The sequence below is a fragment of the Sarcophilus harrisii genome, chromosome 3 (genome assembly GCF_902635505.1).
Source record: "Sarcophilus harrisii chromosome 3, mSarHar1.11, whole genome shotgun sequence".
Taxonomy (NCBI): Eukaryota; Metazoa; Chordata; class Mammalia; order Dasyuromorphia; family Dasyuridae; genus Sarcophilus; species Sarcophilus harrisii.
This window is the reverse complement of record NC_045428.1, coordinates 389,890,925-389,910,087: the sequence shown is the minus strand read 5'-3', so window position 1 is coordinate 389,910,087 and position 19,163 is coordinate 389,890,925. Positions and strand designations below refer to the sequence as shown.

The 19,163-nt window shown below is 32.5% G+C and overlaps 2 protein-coding genes across 5 annotated transcripts in view; one reads left to right on the top strand and one right to left on the bottom strand.

The window, feature by feature from the left end:
* ITGA4 (integrin subunit alpha 4) overlaps nucleotides 1-19,163 on the top strand; it is a 92,793-nt gene that overhangs the window by 24,160 nt on the left and 49,470 nt on the right. For all 3 annotated transcript variants that reach the window (XM_003764019.4, XM_031960371.1, XM_023499322.2), the window contains exons 5-10: nucleotides 2,776-2,843; nucleotides 3,893-4,022; nucleotides 11,059-11,144; nucleotides 11,992-12,054; nucleotides 12,145-12,282; nucleotides 13,858-13,969. In XM_003764019.4, coding sequence (XP_003764067.2) covers nucleotides 2,776-2,843; nucleotides 3,893-4,022; nucleotides 11,059-11,144; nucleotides 11,992-12,054; nucleotides 12,145-12,282; nucleotides 13,858-13,969 — 597 coding nt within the window. The remainder of the gene's footprint in view (nucleotides 1-2,775; nucleotides 2,844-3,892; nucleotides 4,023-11,058; nucleotides 11,145-11,991; nucleotides 12,055-12,144; nucleotides 12,283-13,857; nucleotides 13,970-19,163) is intronic.
* CERKL (ceramide kinase like) overlaps nucleotides 15,375-19,163 on the bottom strand; it is a 243,043-nt gene continuing 239,254 nt past the window's right edge. For both annotated transcript variants that reach the window (XM_003764024.3, XM_031960373.1), the window contains one exon: nucleotides 15,375-15,537. In XM_003764024.3, the coding sequence (XP_003764072.2) occupies nucleotides 15,459-15,537 (79 nt within the window). In that variant the 3' untranslated portion in view covers nucleotides 15,375-15,458. The remainder of the gene's footprint in view (nucleotides 15,538-19,163) is intronic.

The window sequence follows — 19,163 nt, the reverse complement described above, 5'->3', positions numbered from 1 at the left end:
ATAGGGGATTCTGCCAATAAAGTGGATAATTAAGTGTCATTTACATTTAATTTTGTGAAGAAAATGTGTTCTCTGTAGTTTATATTAAAAATATTCTGGAAATTTCCAATATTCTGGAAATTCATTGCCCATCTATTTCTAACAAAATAGAAAAGCTCTTCTGTGAAAATTACTCTGTTTAATTTTCCCTTCATCTCAATACTTTTCAAAATGCTTTAGAGTCTAAGCAAATTCCATGTGTATATTCTCTCTGTATCTCCTCTTCTTTCTCTCTCTCTTTCATCATCTCTGTCTTTGCTTCTTCTGTTTCATTTACTGTCTCTTGTATAGAAGTATAAATAAGTGAAAATTGAAAAGCTTTTCCTTTTTGATCCAGCTAAGATGCAGGCAGCTTATAGGAGTAGTCAACAAGTGAAGTGAAAATACAAACACAGAGCTTAAATAAGTTGAGTATCTCTTCTACTAATGTCAACATGAAATTGAAAGCAAGATTTGATGCATAAAAGCTTCGTTACTCATTAATATTTAGAAAATTAAAAACTGGTAACATTTAACAATAATGTTTTCTTTTTGGAGTTCAAAGGACATTCCTAATAATGGGCAAAACACATCTTATATTGTTAAAGTATTCTATTTAAATAACAGTCATATTAATAGTAGGGTTTAGGATTTTTATGATAGCTTCTTTTCCCAAAAAGTTAAAAATTATTACATGGCTCCAGAACAATTCTCCCAATATTCAAAGAAGCTAGCTGAAGTAAAGATTATATGTTCCTTGAGGGCAGGAACCATATCTTATAGTCATCCTTGTATAACTAGAGCCATTCTTTACTAATTCATTCAGTTAATGATGAAGCTTTTGTGTAGCAAGGACTGTTGTAGGCCACATGATAATAGCACTCTGAGTGAAATTAAAATGTAATTGGGGAGAATTTATAAAAAATAAAAAATATAGTAGTATATAGATTATGTTAATATGTGATTTTCTATATCAACATTCAGCCTTCAGGGATATTTATATATGTTTTAATGGCCCCTATTTCTATTTGTATATGACACCATTTACCTAAAGTGCCTCGCATGTTGCTTTGTACTTTAAAACATATCCTATTTTATAGATGTGGAGGATAGGAAGAAATAATGTTGCAGCTTTTTTAAATGAATATACAGCTGCATTCTAACTTATAGTTTTGCCATTATGCCATACGAGTCATTACACAGAGAAACATTGTAGCTTCCTCCTCTACAATGGTCCCAACATAGTTCTTACACAGGTTGTCCTTATACTAGCATTACCTACAGTTTTTTAAATAACAATGTATATACGACCTTTTGGGACACCTTTGAAACTTCTCTTCAACCAGAATGCTGGTCTGGTCATCTTTCTATTCACAATCTACCAATTCTACTTCTCTTTCACACTCCTTTATATATGATATAAACACACATGCATACATTCAAAGTCTTCTCTCTCTATTGTCTTTTATATTCCTTCTTCTCCCTATCAAAAATGTTGCTTAAGATAGCAAATATTGCATTTCATGAAAGACTTGTGACCCAGAATTATCTTGTACTCATTGCAAATAGTTGAAACTAAGAATGCTGGTTGAATTTAGACATGGCATTTTTTTATTAACAGGATAGAAAATATCCTATTTGCCTTATTTTTAAAGGTAAAATTGATTGCATTCTTGCCCTATGGTTTGATTTCTCAAATTTCTCTAATATATTGAAATAGGCATAGAGTGCTAGAAACCTATATTTCTTTAAGCTTCCTTAAGCCTGCAATATATTGCCTTTAGATTGGTGAGGGGTAATTTCTGTTTAGTGAAATGATCAATATCATAAGATAAAAATCTTCACCCAATATATCTGCTATAGCTGTTAAAATTTCCATTAAAATAGTCATTTAGAACAGAATGAACTCTTTAGTGGAAGGGAAATGGGACTTGGGGATCTTAAATAGTAATCTTGAAAAATTTATTTAAAAACTTCCACTTAGAAACCATGAGACCACATACAAATTATTTAAGGAGAGGGCACTTCATTTTCTTCTCCTAAAAATGAAATCAATGCCTTCTGCAAGAGTGAGCTCTAAATGGGAGCTCTAAATATCATAGCTGAAAGGGCCTTACTCAGATCACATTTTCCAGTCTCTCACTTTACAAATGACAAGATAGAAGGGGTTTGAGGGAGAAGAGTGTAGAGTATGAAAACTGGAGTTTGGACATTTGAGGTCCAGCCATAATCTGCTTCTCCCTATGTTATTGAATGTAAAATAGTTTTGAATTTTTCAAACAACAATAATCTGCTGGATAATCAACAAATATTTAAAGTATCTACCATGTGCCAATTGAATAAACAATGAGGGATGCAATCATAAAACATGTCAGTTTCTTCAAAATTTTATAGAGCTCAGTTTTATTTCCCTTAGCTTTTGCCTTTTGAAATTGAAATCCTTATTTTGGTCCTGCCTTTGTGTTGTCTTGACTATTTTGCTGCCTTTCTATCGACCTTTTCCATCTTCATCACAATTCCAGAGACAGAACACTAAGCTAGACAGATGGGTGTTGGAGATATAAATTCAATGAAGGAAACAATCCCTAGGGGCTTATATCTTTAAAGGTATTCATGTGGTATTCTTGTTTTTAAAAATGAGATAACAAAAGACTACGCATTTAAAAAATTTTAAATTAAAGGTTTATAAAGTCACATATAGTCAATGTACTGTTTTAAAAATAGTTTACAAATTATTTTCCTTTTATTTTTCTTTAGATAATCTAAAAAAATTTGGAGAACAGTATACATCATGTCAAGCTGGAATATCTAGTTTTCACACAGAAGTAAGTATTACAATTTTTAAAAACAATTTAACCTTTTAAAATTACAGAATCGTCATGAATAACTTAAATTATTTATATAACTAATCATACTTTTTGACATTGTAAAAAGTGCCAGGTTTAGCATAAAATGTTTTTCCTAGAATAGCCTAAATTATCATCTTCATTTTTTAAAATAAATTTATGTATTGAGAAAATTCTAATAAATCAACAATGTAAAGAATGTCTTATCCTGAATGGTCTTCTTTAAAAAGTAATATTATTGAATACATCAAGATTTCAATTCACTAAAGGATATTTTTTTTACATTTTTTAGAATCCATACTTAAAACATAACTACCCAAATATTTTAAAATTAGTTAAAAATTGTAGGAGTTGTAAAACTACATTTTTACCATTAATAAAATTTCTCTTACAACAAAATTTGTTTAATTTGGTGTTCTGCTTATGAGAGTAACAAGAATATGGAAAAGATCAAGACAAAGGGATAAACCACTATTTAAGGCAAGACCCAAATGAAAAAAAAATGTCCATCTTAAAGTGTGAACCTGAGAGGTCTATAAAATTATGAGGAAATTTGTTTTGTGGGTACATCAGTAATCATTTATTCAATGAGAAAGGGATGTCTTTCCCAACTCTCTGTTTTCCTAAATACCTTTCTCTTTGGTCTATGATACATCCTGAGTAATCCTTTATTTTAGAAGCCTCTGGCTTTTCTGATGTAAAAGTGAATAGAGAAAAAAAATATATCTTTACTAGTTTAACTAGTAATTTACTTTTTAAATAAATTTAAATTCACTTAAGTTACTTTTACTAGTCATTTACTAGCTTATTCTTAGAGTTTTCTCCAGAAGCCTTTTGAATGAACTGAAGCCTTAGTAGCCATCTTGCATGGCTTCACTATATTGCTTATTTTTAATAAATTCTTTGGAATTAAAACCATCCTTTCCCCACCCCAATGTATTAAATATCCACATAAAATTTGTTTGTTTCATACTGGATGATGAAAACACTTTCCCATTGATAATAAAGGTGCTTTATTTTCTTTCTAGGATTTAATTGTCATGGGAGCCCCTGGATCACATTACTGGACAGGTTCACTCTTTGTGTACAGCATTACAGCGAACAAGTACAAGGCTTTTGTGGACAGACAGAATAAAGTAAAATTTGGAAGCTATCTAGGTATGGTAAAATATTTAACACAAATTTAATAACCTTAGGTCTACAAGGAGTAATAAATGTTGATTTAGGGCTTACTTGCATAAGGCATATAAGAAGGCATTAAAACTTCTTAAGAGTTCAGAAATGTCCTGCTTGTCAGAGAACTCCATAATTTATGTTAATTTTAATTTTACACTTGCCAATTGTAGTTAAACTACAGGATGAAAAAGGGGCCCAATAAAATAAAAAATATAAATTCAATACAGCAAACTTTTGTTGAGTGCTTCCTTTGTGCAAAAATCACTGTGTTGGGGACAGCACCCCATAGTCTACATTCAAATAAGCCTTGGGAAGTAAAATTAGAATCTTGTCTCTTTGCCTAGGTGACTATGGCCAGGTTTATAAAAGGTCCCCAAGGACACAGATTATATGTATAATATCATTTTTTAGAATGTTTGATAATGGTTAAAACATACTTTTATATTAAAATCCCATTTCTAACTTTACAATTCAATTAAAAATATTAATGATATGTCTGCACTGTGCCAAGCACCAATAAGATAATTATTTAAAAATGCAATGGTTCCTGCCCCCAAGGAGCTTGCATTCTACTAGAAATTTATTGATAGTTGAATTCTTTTTATTTTTATTTTAATATCTTTATTTTCCCCAGTTACATATAAAACTTTCTTTGCTTTAAATATTTAGTAGAATGGACATGTAAATTCATCTGACCCTAGATATTTTTTTTTCTTTGGGAGATGATTAATAGCTTGTTCAATTTATTTTTTTCTAAAATGGGATTATTTGAGTAATTTACTTTATTTTCTGTTAATCTGGGCAACCTATATTTTGTAAGTATTCATCCATTTCACTTAGATTATCAGATTGACATATAGTTGGGCAAAATAGCTCCCAATTATTGCTATAATTTCTTCTTCAATGATGGAAAGTTCACCCTTTTAATTTTTGATACTAACAATTTGATTTTATTCTTTACTTTTTCTAACCAAATTGACTAAAGATTTATCAATTTATTGGTTTTTTTATAAAACCAACTTAGTTCTGTTTACTAATCCAATAGTTTTCTTACTTTTAATTTTATTAATTTCCCCTTTTATTTTCAGAATTTCAAATTTAGTATTTATTTGGGGGTATTTAATTTGTTCTTTTTCTAGCTTTTTTAGTTGCATGCCCAATTCATTGATTCTCTTTCTCTTATTTTATGCAAGTAAGCATCTATAGAAATAAAACTTCTCCTAAGAACTGTTTTGGCTGCATCCATAAATTTTGGTATGTTCTCACATTATTGTCATTCTCTTGGATGACATCATCAATTGTGTCTATAATTTGTTGTTTCACCCACTCATTCTTTAGGATTAGATTATTTAGTTTCCAGTTAATTTTTGGTCTGTTTTCCCTGATTTTTATTGCATTATGATCTGAAAAAATGCATTTACTATTTCTATCTTTGTGCATTTTATTTTGAAATTTTTATGCCCTAATATATGATCAGTATTTGTGTAAGTTCCATGTACTGCCAAGATAAAAGTATATTCCTTTCTGTCTCCATTAAATTTTCTACAAAGGTCTATCATACTTAACTCTTCTAAAATTCTATTTAGTTCCTTAACTTCTTTCTTATTTATTTTATGGTTTGATTTATCTAGTTCTGAGAAAGTAAGGTTGAGATCCCCCACTAGTATAGTTTTGCTGTCTAATTCTTCTTGCAGCTGTCTTAACTTCTCCTGCAGGAATTTGGATGCTTACTATTTGGTGCTTAGTATTGATATTACTTGATTGTCTATGATACCCTTTAGCAAGATGTAGTGTCTTTTATTATCTCTTTTAATTAGATGTATTTTTGTTTTTGCTTGATCTGATATCAGGACCACTCCCTCTGCTTTTTTAAATTCAGCTGAAGCATAATAGATTCTGCTCTAGTCTTTTACCTTTACTCTGAATATAACATTCTGTTATAAATGTGTTTCTCATAAACAACATGTTGTAGGATTCTGGACTTTTAATCCAAATTGCCATACACTTCTATTTTATAAGAGAGTTCATCCCATTCACATTCACAGTTAAAATTACCAACACTGTACTTCTAATTATCTTAGTTCTCCAACTTACATGTTTCTCTTTCCTTTCCCACTTTCTCTCACTCAAACAGCTCTCCCCTTTCACCGTCCATCTCCCTTTCTTATCCCTTTCCTCTGGTATTTCTGTTTCCCTTCTATTAACCTGCCCCTTTCCTTTTCCTTACCCCCCTTTCCCTTTCTACTATCTTATAGGGTAAGACAAGTTTCTCTGTGAAGCTATATATGTTTGATATTCTTCCTTTGAACCAAATAGCATGAAAAAGTCACAAAATGCTTAACCTCTTCCTTCTTTTCCTCAATTGTAATAGGTCTTCCCCCCCCTTTGTGGAATGTAATTTACCCCATTTTACTTCCATTTTCCTCTTTTTCCAGTTCAATTACCTTTTCACCTCTAGTTTTTTTTTAATATCATCACAATAAAATCAAATGATATCTGTATCCTCTAAGTATGATCTATAAATAAAGTTCTCAAGAACTAAACATGTCCTCTTCCCATAGAGGGATGCAAACTTTTAACTTTTAAAAGAAATAGCTTTTTTCTTTCCTTTTTGCCTTTTTATGCTTCTCTTGAGTTATGTATTTGAAGATCAAATTTTCTGTTTAGCTCTGGTCTTTTCATCATAAATAAATGAAATTCACCTGTTTCATTGAATGTCCATCTTTTCCCCTAAAAATAATGCTTAATTTTGCTGGATACTTGATTCTTGGCTGTAATCTAAGTTCCTTTGCCTTTTGGAATATCAGATTCCAGGCCCTTTAATTCTTTAAAGTAGAAGCTGCAAGGTCCTGGGTAATCCTGATTATGCCTCATCAATGTTTGAATTTTTCTTTCTGGATAATTATGAAATTTAGCTACAATATTCCTTGGAGTTTTCATTTTGGAGTCTCTTTGAGGAAGCAATTGGTGAATTATTTCTATGGCTATTTTACCCTGTGATTCTAGGACATCAGGGAAGTTTTTCTTACTGATTTCCTGAAAGATGATGTCTAAGCTTTTTTTTTTTATCATGATTTTCAGGTAGTCCAATAATTCTTAGATTGTCCCTCCTAGATCAGGTCAGTTGTTTTTCCAATGAAGTATTTTATATTTTCTTCTACTTTTTAATTTTTTTGTTTTGATTTTTTGTTTGTTTTATTGGTTCTTGATGTCTCATTGAGTCATTCACTTCCATTTGTTCAATTTTAATTTTTAGTAAATTATTTTTGTCAGTTAGCTTTTTTATCTTTTTTTTTGTATTTGGCCAATCGAACTTTTAAATGAGCTGTTTTGCTCATTGGAATTTTTTTTCCATTTCACAAATTCTGTTTTTTCAGTGAGTTGGTTTCTTTTTAAAATCTATTTTGTAAGAAGTTACATGATTTTTCCATTTCATCAAATCTATTTTTAAGGAGTTTTCTTCAGGTAATTTCTGTTTCCTTTTCTAAACTCTCCTGTAAACTTATTTCCTTTCCCCATTTTTCTTCTAAATCCCTTTTAAGATCCTTTTTTAATTCTTCTAAGAGAGACTTGTGAAATGGGGACCAATTCATAACATCCTTTGGGGCATGGAGATGATCATCTGGAGATGATTTCTCTTTAGGGAGCTCAGAGTTTGAGGTCTATTCTTTTCTGTCTCCATAAAAGCTATCAGTGGTCAGAGTTCTTTTTGCTTTTTTACTCATTTTTTAAAGGTTGAGGTCTGTTCTTGCGCAAAGGAAGATTGTCCCAAGCTTCTTTTACAGGTAACAGTGAATTTACACTGTCCTGGGCAGGTGATGCTGACTTCCTTCCTGTGTTGGGTGGATGTGCCAAGTCCCTCATTATTCTGAGGTTCAGAGGCTCACTATTTGCATTTTGTATTTGTGTTGGATGTTTCATAGCTAATCTGCTGATCCACTGGCTTCTGAACTAGGAGAGTAGTTGACTTGCTGTGTTTTGGCTAAGAGCCTCCAAGTAGATTCCTTGGCATGCAGATGTCTTTTTTATCTCTTTTTGGCAATCCCCATTGCCCTGGATCCCTGTGCTGTGTTTGTGCTTGGCCAGCTTCCCACCATGCCCAATTGAAACAGACCTTTTCTGCAGTTCTGCCAAAATATCTTCTGCTGTAAATATGTTACACTTCAAATATTTGTGGGTTTAGTCACTCCAAAACCAGTTTGGAGACTTGATCTGGTGCTGATCTGAGGAATGCCAGGAAGATCTCAGATAAAGACTTATCTACTCTTCACCATCTTAGTTACACCTCTTGTAAAACTTTCATTCACAGCTTTTTTTAAAAAATTTTGAGTCCAAATTTCCTCTTTTCCTCTCTACTTTCACTTGTTATAAGAAGGTACAGGTGAAGTTATGCAAAACATTTCCTTAGAACTCATGTTGTAAAAGAAAGCATAGATCTCTCCCCCACCCCTAAAAACATCCTTCAAGAAGAATAAAATTTAAAAGAGTATGCTTCAAACTGTATTCATACACAGTTAGTTCTTTCTCTGGTTATGGATAGCATTTTTCATTATAAGTCCTTTAGAGTAATCGTGAATCATTGTATTATTGAGAATAATAAAGTCATTCACAGCTGATCATCCCAAAACATTGCTATTACTTTCTACACAGTACATTACACTTTGCTTGAATTCATTGAGAACTTTTCAGGTTTTTCTGAGGGTGTCCTGCTTATTATTTCCCATAGAACAATAATATTCCATCATAATCACATGCCACAATTTATTCAGTCATTTCTCGATTGATGGGCACCCCCTCAATTTCCAATTCTTTTCCTTGAGAAGAGAGCTGCAATAAATGTTTTTGTGCATACAGATCCTTTTCCTTTATTTCTTAAACTATGTCTTGGGATTCATGCTTAGTAGTGATATTGTTAGGTCAAAGGATATGCATGATTTCATAGACCTTTTGGACATAGTTTATCTTTTGATCAATTGGGGAATGACTCTTTTTTTAAATAGAATTGACTCATTTCTCTATACATATGATAAATGAGGCCTTCATCAGAGAAACTGGCTTCAAAACTCTTATCCCAGTTACTGTATTTCTGTTTATTCTATTCTCTCTCTCTTTTCACCCTGACCCTTCCAATAGCATTTTGCTACTGATCCCCTAACCTCCCCCACAATATGTCCTCTCCTTCTATCACCCTCTTCCTTTCTGTATCCCTTTCCCTTTGTAATTTCTTGCAGGGTAAGAGATTTCTATTCCCATATTGAGTATGTACCTCTTGAAATGAGGAAATACTCTGATGAGAGTAAGGTTGTCTCACTCCCATGCTCCTCTTCTCTTCCAGAACTCCACTGTATAATCTTTTTTTGGCCTCTTTTATGGAAGATAACTTATGCCATTCCAAGCCTCCCTTTCCCATTCTACCAGTACATTCCTCTCTCACCCCTTAATTTTATTTTAAAGATATTATCCATTCATATTCAACTCATATCTATGACCTCTGCCTACATATATATATATATATATATATATATATATATGTAGTTTCTAACTTCTATATAATACCTTCTAAGATAAACATTATTAAGTCCTTTATGATATCCATTTCTTGATTACCTCCTTATGCTTCTCCTGATTTCTGTATTTGAAAATCAGATTTTCTACTCAGCTCTGATCTTTTTGTTATTAATACTTGAAAATTCTCTATTTCATTGAATTTTCACCTTTTCTCCTAAAGGCTATACTGTTTTGCTAGGTGATTATAATCCTAGCTCCATTGCTTTCTGGAATATCATATTCTAAGTCCTCTGTTCCTTTAATGTAGAAGCTGCTAAATCTGTTATCTTGATATGACTCCACTATATTTGAATTGTTTCCTTCTTGTTCTTGCAATATTTTCTCCTGGACATGGGAGTTCCAGAATTTAACTGTAATATTTCTTGGGAGTTTTCATGTTGGGATCTCTCTCAGCTCTCTTCCCAAATTTCCCTCTCTCTTACTTGATTTTCAAAATCCCTTATGGCTAGCTTAATCATATACTTCCAAAGGACAAAAATTAGTTGAAAGTACTTCCAAAAGCTTTTATTTGATCCAGAAGCATGTAATACTGCATATATTATCTCATTTAATTAAGAACTCTTGTCATAACATGGCTAATATGAAAATGTTTTACATGATTACAAATACATAATCTATATCAAATTGCTTACCATCTTAGAAAGGAAGAAGTGATGGGGGGGGGGGATTTGGCACTGAAAAAAATTAAAAGAATGTCAAAAATTATCTTTATATGTAATTGGGAAAAACAGAATTTTATATACATATATGTATGCATGTATATACATAAACATATCTGTATAGAAAGTTACACATACATACAGGCATGTTTTTGGCTGGCTTGTAGGTGGGATGGAATTACCCTCTTGTCTTTATGAGAGATTTTCCCTCAGAGGCAACTAGTTTCAGACATCATAGTTCTATTCAGGGAATCTGCAGACTTTAATCAATTTAGGTTATAAATTACAGAGTAAAAATCCTTTACTAGAGAATGACTTCTTGATACGTGGCTTTATGATTCATATTGCATTGCTGAAGTATCTGAGTTTTAAGTATTCCTCTGGTGATGGTTCATTTTCATTCTCTTTCTTATCTCTATGTGTCCTAATATTTTTTGCCATTTGCCATTACTGATTTTTCCCAAGACTCAGACTTTTAAAATACAGAATTAATATACATTGATTGAATGATTGAACATAATTTAAAAAGGAATTGTTTGACTAGTATAGAATTTTTTTTTCATTTTAGTGTTTTTCTAAAATCAGAACTAAGGCATTATTTTACAATAGACAATTCAGGAACACTGTTTTCCTATTAAAAATGTATTATTTTTGTTTAACTATGGTAAATAGTCTAAGAAATGAAACATAGTATAATCTTTAAAAAACAAAACAAAACAAAAAAAATACCTAGGATGTGAAGATATATCCTCATAATGAAATTCTTTTACATTCTTCTCTTCCCTTCCTAGGGTATGCTGTTGGTGCTGGTCATTTTCGAGATCACCAACGTACAGAAGTAGTTGGAGGAGCTCCACAACATGAACAGATTGGTAAAGTAAGGATTGTATTTTTAAAATCATCATTTGCCTTCAGAGATTCAATATAAATTTTGATAAGGGCTGAAAAAAGTATGGCAGAAGAGAATCTAGGAGCCTTGAGGAATCACAAGGGAAAAATATATTTCACTAATATTAGATGGAATTACTATGTATCTAATATATGAAAATTTATGAATACTCTTGTTATAAAAGCTACACAATAGTGTTTAACAAAGGAATATAACCTTATTGGCTAGTTACACATTTTGTTTTGTGTTTAGGTAGGGAAAATTCCCTCTCTTTAACATATTCATATTTGCCTTCTTTTATAAATGTTTCATTTATTTTACTATGTCAAAATGTAAACACTAAATACTATAGTGTAAAATAAAAGCTAGCCTTTATTTGTTCTTGGGCCCTTTATGGGTTGTATGAATAGAAAGCCTTGCGTATGTAATATAAATGGAAGCTGGGAAGGAGTAGAAGGGAAGCAAAAATATTTCTTCTGGTCCTAGCTCTACCACCTTAATCAACTCATTCTCCCTTGACCTTAGTTTTGTCTTAGTTTTCAGAAAATGGAGATAATATGAATTCTGCCTTATTAAAAAGGAGCTCCCATAAGATAATAATGGCAAAGAGTGTTGGGAACATAAAGTGCTAAACATAAATCAAATATTATTAGGTATGAACAGTTAATGCTATTCTACTTCAAATTATCAATCTTAAGGTAAACTATAGGCTTTAAACTTAATTTGCTAATAGTTCATTAGATAAATAAAAGACTTTAGAATAAAATGAAAAGAGGATTTTACCATATGTGAATGTAATTTAAGGATATTTTTTGTTGCCTTTTTAAAATTTTAGGCATACATATTCAGTGTTGAAGCAAGGGAACTGAATATAATATATGAAATGAAGGGGAAAAAGGTAAAATACTTCTGTATTTCTTTACACATGGAATTTTATGATGACATTACTTCTTAGTATCATAACCAGATTTGCTTTGACTTGATGCAGCTCGGTTCATATTTTGGAGCTTCAGTTTGTGCTGTGGATCTCAATGCAGATGGCCTCTCAGATTTACTTGTTGGTGCTCCTATGCACAGTATTGTCAGGGAAGAAGGAAGAGTTTTTGTTTACATCAACTTGGGCTCAGTAAGTTATCATATATCAGTAAGCAGTTATTTTCAAATATTTTATGGAATTGAAATTGTCTAAAATCTGTGATTGGTTTAACTGAAAACTGTTTTTACCTGTTTAAGTTTCTTGTTGATTGCTTTAAGTAGAATGGGAATAATTGGTTATTGGCTTACTTTACCCCTATCTTTCCAAGAGTATGAGAGAACTTGCTAAAGAGTGAGTATAATATTATGGATGCTCATTTAAATCATTTTTGGAAATGTCACCCCAAAAATAAACTTTCTTCATTTAACTACCTTGGTCTTTTGTCTTTCTGTTGAAGTACAGTCAGCCTATAAAAAGAAACCACACAAATCTCACTTCTAATGAAATTAAGTTTTCAAGTTTCTTTTCTTTGTTTTTTATTGATTAGATTTATTGTTTACAGTGACTTGCAAAAATTTTTGAAGATCTCTGACAAAGATCTTTGCCTTTTGTCATATCACACACATGATGAGAGTCTAGATTTATTGAAGTGATTTTATGTAAGTGAAATCCTTGAAGAAATTATTTAAATAATCTAATGCTAATTTAATTTTATTTCAATTCCAATACTATGAATTAGTTATATTAATAATGATTATAATTAAAATCAATTATTAATACCAATTATATTTCTCAATTATTAGCAATTATACGAGTTTTTTCCTTAACTTGAAATTCAAATCTCAGTTAACAATTTTTGTTCTGTTCATCCTATTGTTTTCTTGTTTTCTTTGATGGAGAAAAAAAAGAAATGACAAAGGGTTGAGTAGTTTTATCTTCATTTCATTCTCTCTTCTTATTGCTCTTGCCCTCTTCATCCTCAATAATGATTCTTTCTGTTCTGTATTTTCCTTATACCCAAATATGGTGTCTTTAAAAAACAACCCTTTTGTTCTTAACATTCCCCACTAGATTTAATTCTATTTTAGTGCAGCATTCCCAAAACTATTCTCACAGGACCATTTTCTTTGTTTACTTGCTCATTTCCTATACATGTCTTTTATTTTCATGTCCATCTGCTTTAGTCTCTTAGTTCCTTGTATATCTTAATTAGTTTTGTTAAATAACTTTCCTGTTTCTTCCCCCTTTCTAGTCATCTCATTATTTGCATCATGAGCATTTTTTTCATGGAAGTATTATATTCTCCTAAGATCTGCTTCCTTCAGAGAATTTTAGACTATCAGGTCATATTTATCTTTTTGTAGACTTTTTGATATTGGTCTTTTTTTTCCTTATAGATCATGAACTCTAAAATGTATAGTCAGTCACTTCCTCCCAAGTTCCCATTTCTACTTTGGTAGCAATTCTTCTTTATTGATTACACTCTTGTCCATAATAGCAATTCTTCTGAAACCTTCTGTTACAATGCCATCTATACATAATGATTCTAAAAACTACAAGCCCCAACTAATAAAATTTGTCAACTTTTAAATAAACAGCAAATCTCAGCATGCATATTCCCCTACCCCAGGTTTTAAGGATTTAAAAAATGCATGTTGAAACAGTTTTATTAGATTACAAGTCTAAATGATAAAAGAGTCTATAATGACATTTTTCCCCTTCTAGGAAGCAAAAATGAAAGAAATGGAAACTGAACTAGTTGGAAGTGACTCATATGCTGCAAGATTTGGAGAATCCATAGTCAATCTAGGGGACATTGATAATGATGGCTTTGAAGGTAATGTCAAATGAAATATTTTTGTGGTTGATTTCACCTTATACAGTAATACATTGAAGTGAATATTATTGGATTGCTTTGGCTTCTGCAGGAAACAACTCAGATTGCTGTCTTTTTAAAATTCTTTTATGTGTTTTTAGTAGTTTCTCTATTGCTTTCTTCACTATTAATTATCCTCTCTTGACCCTGTCAGTATGTCGTCTTTTTAAGCACAAAATCTGGGAATACTTCCATGAGCTTAATAATCGGCGGAGATGTATGTGCATAGTTATAGGATTAAAATATGCTTAATAATTGTTAGTTTTTCCTTTAAGAGATATCTCAAGCAGATTCTTATTGTCAAACTTTGTATCCTCATGTCCTCCCTATTCCTAAAAGAACATCTAGTTTTGTTTAATATAGTTGGATAAGCACCTTAAGCTGTTTCCTATGGATGTATGTATCTGAATGTTTTTTGTTGTTTAAGTAATTTAAGTTGTGTCCAATTCTTCATGATCCTATTTGAGGTTGTCTTGGCAAAGATACTGGAGTAGTGTTCCATTTCCTTCTCTAGCTCATTTCACAGATGAGGAAACTGAAGTAAATGAGGTTAAATGACTGGCCTGGAGTCGTGTAGCTAATATCTGAGGCTGAATTTGAATTCTGGCCTTCTTGGCTCCAGGTTGTACCATCTAGTTATATTAGATATTAAAATAAAGTTGTGAGGTAAGAATGTCCTGGATAACTGGCAAGATTATCTTTCAGGAGCAGGTACTGTCACGTCTGAGAAGATTTTGATAGTGTTTTCATTGGTAGAAAGAAGGAGGAAGGGTCTATCAATGCAAAGAATGTTGGAATAGAAAGAGTAGGTCAGTGCATTTCTCTGGTGGCTACAGAGCGAAGTTGAGGTTTTCAGAAAATTTTGCTGTAGGTTTCCCTTCGGTGGAGATTTGCATCATTCATTCTGTTCTTTTTTATTGTTTTAACAAAAAGAAAACATTTTATATTCAGAAAGACATTTATTCAAACAATTACTTTCAGCATATTGTTTAGTAGTTAGCTGGACACCAAATTGAATTCTAAATGGCATGTTTACTGATTGCATAGACATTGACTCCATTGAATTCTTAATTTCTGAAGAATGCTGCACATCTCATTCTTCTTGGAATATTCATTTTCTATATTTCTTTCCTTTTCAGATCTTAGCAGGGCTTAGACTGATGAATACCAAAAGTATCCCAGTTTGCCCTGATTTTTTTTTTTGTTCCATAGCTTAAATTTCAGTTGACTGTTCCTACAAAGATAAAAGACCTCAGGATGATCTTGATTTTTTATTTCTCCTCTGCTTTCTTCTCTTCCTTATTCCTTCTATTTCCCCATGATGGTGGGGGTAATGAAGTAGATTTCAAATTTTATAATTTTGGCATGTGTTGATGAATGAAGGGTTTAAGTAGAAAAGAAGATACTCTTTTTCTTTAATGTTTTTCTCCCCATAATCCATGAGTCCTTCTCAAAATTGCTGTACTTGTATTGTGATGCATTTTATGGCTGCCTCCTGTAGTAGAATTGTTACAAAACCAATTACTTTTCTGTAAAAGGAAAGTGAGAAAATGAGCTGTATTTATTGTATCCAAATGATTTAATTCCAATGACTAGCATAGCAAAAAGAAAGTCGTACTTAGCAAAGTGAAATTAGACATATTCTAAAGAGGACATTAGTTTGGCTGATATCCAGTCTGTGAACACGTCATTATGAGCTGGAGATTGTATGTTATGTAGTAGGCTTCTGTTAGCTAGTACTATAAAAATATAAGCATGTGATGGTAAATTCCTGGGTTTGTTGGATTTTTTAATTATATTAATTGATACAATATCTTCTGTCTTCACTAAGATATTTTCAGATTTGGTCTTAAATGTTAATATGCGTGACTTGGCTTATTTTGTGTTTTTAATTGGCACTTGAAAAATTTTCAAATGATAGCCATTTAAGGTTGTTTTCCAAAGATAATATGGTTTTGGTTAGCCAGGAAATACTTCTTAAGCATTTATACTGTGGCAGGCACTGCATTAAATTTGAAGATACAAAGAAAGGTATATAAAATGGTCCTTGTCCTCAGAGAGTTCACATTCTAGATGGGGACACAGCATGCTAACAACTCTGTCTGTAGAAGCCACAAACAAAATAAATAGAAGATAATAATACAGGATAATACGGGGGGGGGGGACCAGAGAGAATTTCCTGCACATGCTGAAATTTGAGCTTGAAGGAAGTCAAGAAAAATTAAATTAGGAGGGGTTCATTATTGTACTTAATAGTTTTTTTTTCCTTTTATACAGTGCTAAGTGATATAGATGATAAAGGTTAAATACATTTGTCCTCAAGGCAAATAGAAAATTCAAATAAAAAAAACTTTCAGTTATTGATCTGTAATTTTAAAAAATAAGTTCAATTCAACAGATAGTTTAAAATATTTTTATATGAGAGACACTGTGCCAGTTATTGAAAATACAAAGACAAAGTTGATAAAGATCCTGTCTTCCAGGAGCTTACATTTTCCTGGGGAAATATCACATACACGCAGGTAATTGAATACAACATAACTAGTTAGTGGTGCAGTGGATAAAGCATCAGATTTAAGGAAGACTTGAGTTCAAATGTGGCTTCAGACACTTATTGTGTGACCCCAGCAAGACATTTAATTCTGTTTGCCTCCGTTTCCTCATCTGTAAAATGAGTTGTAGAAGGAAATGGCAAACCACTACAATGTTTTTGCTAAGAAAACACCCCTCAAAAGGGTGAAAAAGGTGAAAAGAGAACCTGAAAAGGATCTCTAAAGAGTCAGACCATTGAAGATGATTAAATGATAACAACAACTGAAGAAGGAATTTTAAAAACAGATAGAACCAAAGCTTTATAGCAGAAAGCAGCATCAAAGCTTCAAAGAGGGACAGAAGGTGACAGTGAATTCTATGCGTAGAGGACAGCTCATATAAAAACTAGCATGTATGTGATGTAAGATAGAAAGGTAGACTGGAACCAGATTGTGGAAAACCCTAACCCCCAGAATAAGAAGTTTATAACTTGCTTTCAAGATATTAGGAAGATGCCAAAGGTTATTGAATAGTAAATTCACATAGTTAGATCTGGACTTTACAAAGATTATCTTCCATCTGTGTGGAGGATAAATCAGAGAGGGAATAGACTGGTAGTATTAGGCCAGTTAAGGGATTATCATAATACTCAATGTGACAGCTGCTGGCACCCAGAATTAGGACTGTGGTCATGTGATCAGGGAGAAGGGGACAGATATGAAACATATTATAAGGGTAGAGGTTAGTAGGTTTGATGGCTGATTAGATAGAATCCTTGGGAATAGGGAAGCATCCAGTCTTATGAAGCTGAATGTGAGGATTCTGGAACCCTTAAAAGAAAGAGAAACAGGAGAAATTTGAGATTAAGAAAAAACGATGATGAGTAGTATTTTGGAAAGATGGAATTTGATATTTTGAGGCGGACATATTTAGCAGAGTTTGGCACTAAGGAGCTAGAATTAAAGTGAGAAATCATGATTGAATATATAGATATAGAAATTATATGTGAAGAGATAATGACTGAACCCATGGGAATTAATAAGGCCAGCAAGCAAGAGAGAAGAGCTTTTACACAGAAAAGAAGAGAGACCATCCTGAAGCAGGTAGTAGTTCAGAGTGTTAGCAGCCAAAAGAGAAGTTCAAAAGAATAAGGACTAAGAAAGGTCCTGAAGCAGGTGGTACTTCAGAGTTGTATCAGCCAAAAGAGAAGTTCAGAAGAATAAGGACTAAGAAAGGGCCATTGAATTTGGCATTAAAAATTGCTGGTAAACTATGAAAGCAATAGAAAGATGGTATAAGGAGGCTTAACCACAAGGTGTTAACTCAGTGGAATTGATGAGATAATGGTTCTCTAGTTCACATATATACTTAGTACTTAGTATAGTGATGCAGTTGTTCTCTAGTTGACACATAATCAGTATGCTGTAATGATGTAATTACAATAAGGTATGTAAGGTCTAAGAAGGACTGGAAGAGAGACATTCTATTTTTGACCAGACTCATGGTGGCTATCCTCCTGCACTCCTGCACTAAGATCAGGGCTGGTCCTAAGGTTCTCCAGAAAACTAGCCTGAACACTACAGCTAATAGAGGTTGAAAAATTGGTGAGTTGTGAAAAGACATTAAGAATATGTAGCTGGGCAGCTAAGAGATGCAGTGATAGAGCACTGGGATTGGAGTCAGTAGAATCTGAATTCAAATTCTGATTTAGACACAGTACTTACTAGTTGTGTTACCCAGGGGTAGTCAATATTCCTTATTGCATCACAAACACAAAAAATAGTATATAGCTCTTTCTAAGAAATAAGTGATAAAAGGGAGGCAAGATAGATAATACATCGGGAGACTGGCAAAATCAACTTAATGCTATAAGAGAATCAAGCATATTTTTAGATAGCAGTAGAGAGCTAGTACAAAATAGAATATTGAAGATGAGAGAGAAAAAGACAGAGACAGAAACAGACAGAAATAGAGATTGACAGAGACAGAAAGAGAAAGATAATGACCTCATAAAAGAGAGATGGTTATGAGTTGTAAAAAAGAGTCAACCTTTCCTCAAAAATTAGAACAGAAGATCAAAGGATGCTAGAAAATGTAAAGGAGTTTGAGCTTGGAGCCACGGAGACAGGAGAACTGGTGACCTCAATTTTCTCAGTGAAGTAGGAGGTGAAATTATTAGCTCAGAGTCAAGGTTAGGGTATTATAGGGATTTAAAGAAGTGAAGAAAGGTTGTTAACAACCATTGTGGGGATCTTAATAGTCACTCAGAGAAGAATAAAAGATTTGTTCTACAAGTGAGAGCTATTTGATATTGAGTGGTGGGGCAGGATGGATTTCAAGAGCTGTCATTTTGGGGCAGCTAGGTGGTGCGGTGGATAGAGCATCAGTCCTGAAGTCAGGAGTACCTGAGTTCAAATTTGGCCTCAAACACTTAACACTTCCTAGGTATGACCCTGGGCAAGTCACTTAACCTCAATTGCCTCAGGGGGGAAAAAGAATTGTTATTTTGTTGCTGTAATCTCCCTCCACAAGAGCAGAAATACAACTCTTTTATAACTTAGAATTTGATTGATTGACTGGTTGTTGTGCTTCATTCTCTAAGAGAACCAAAATGACATGACTG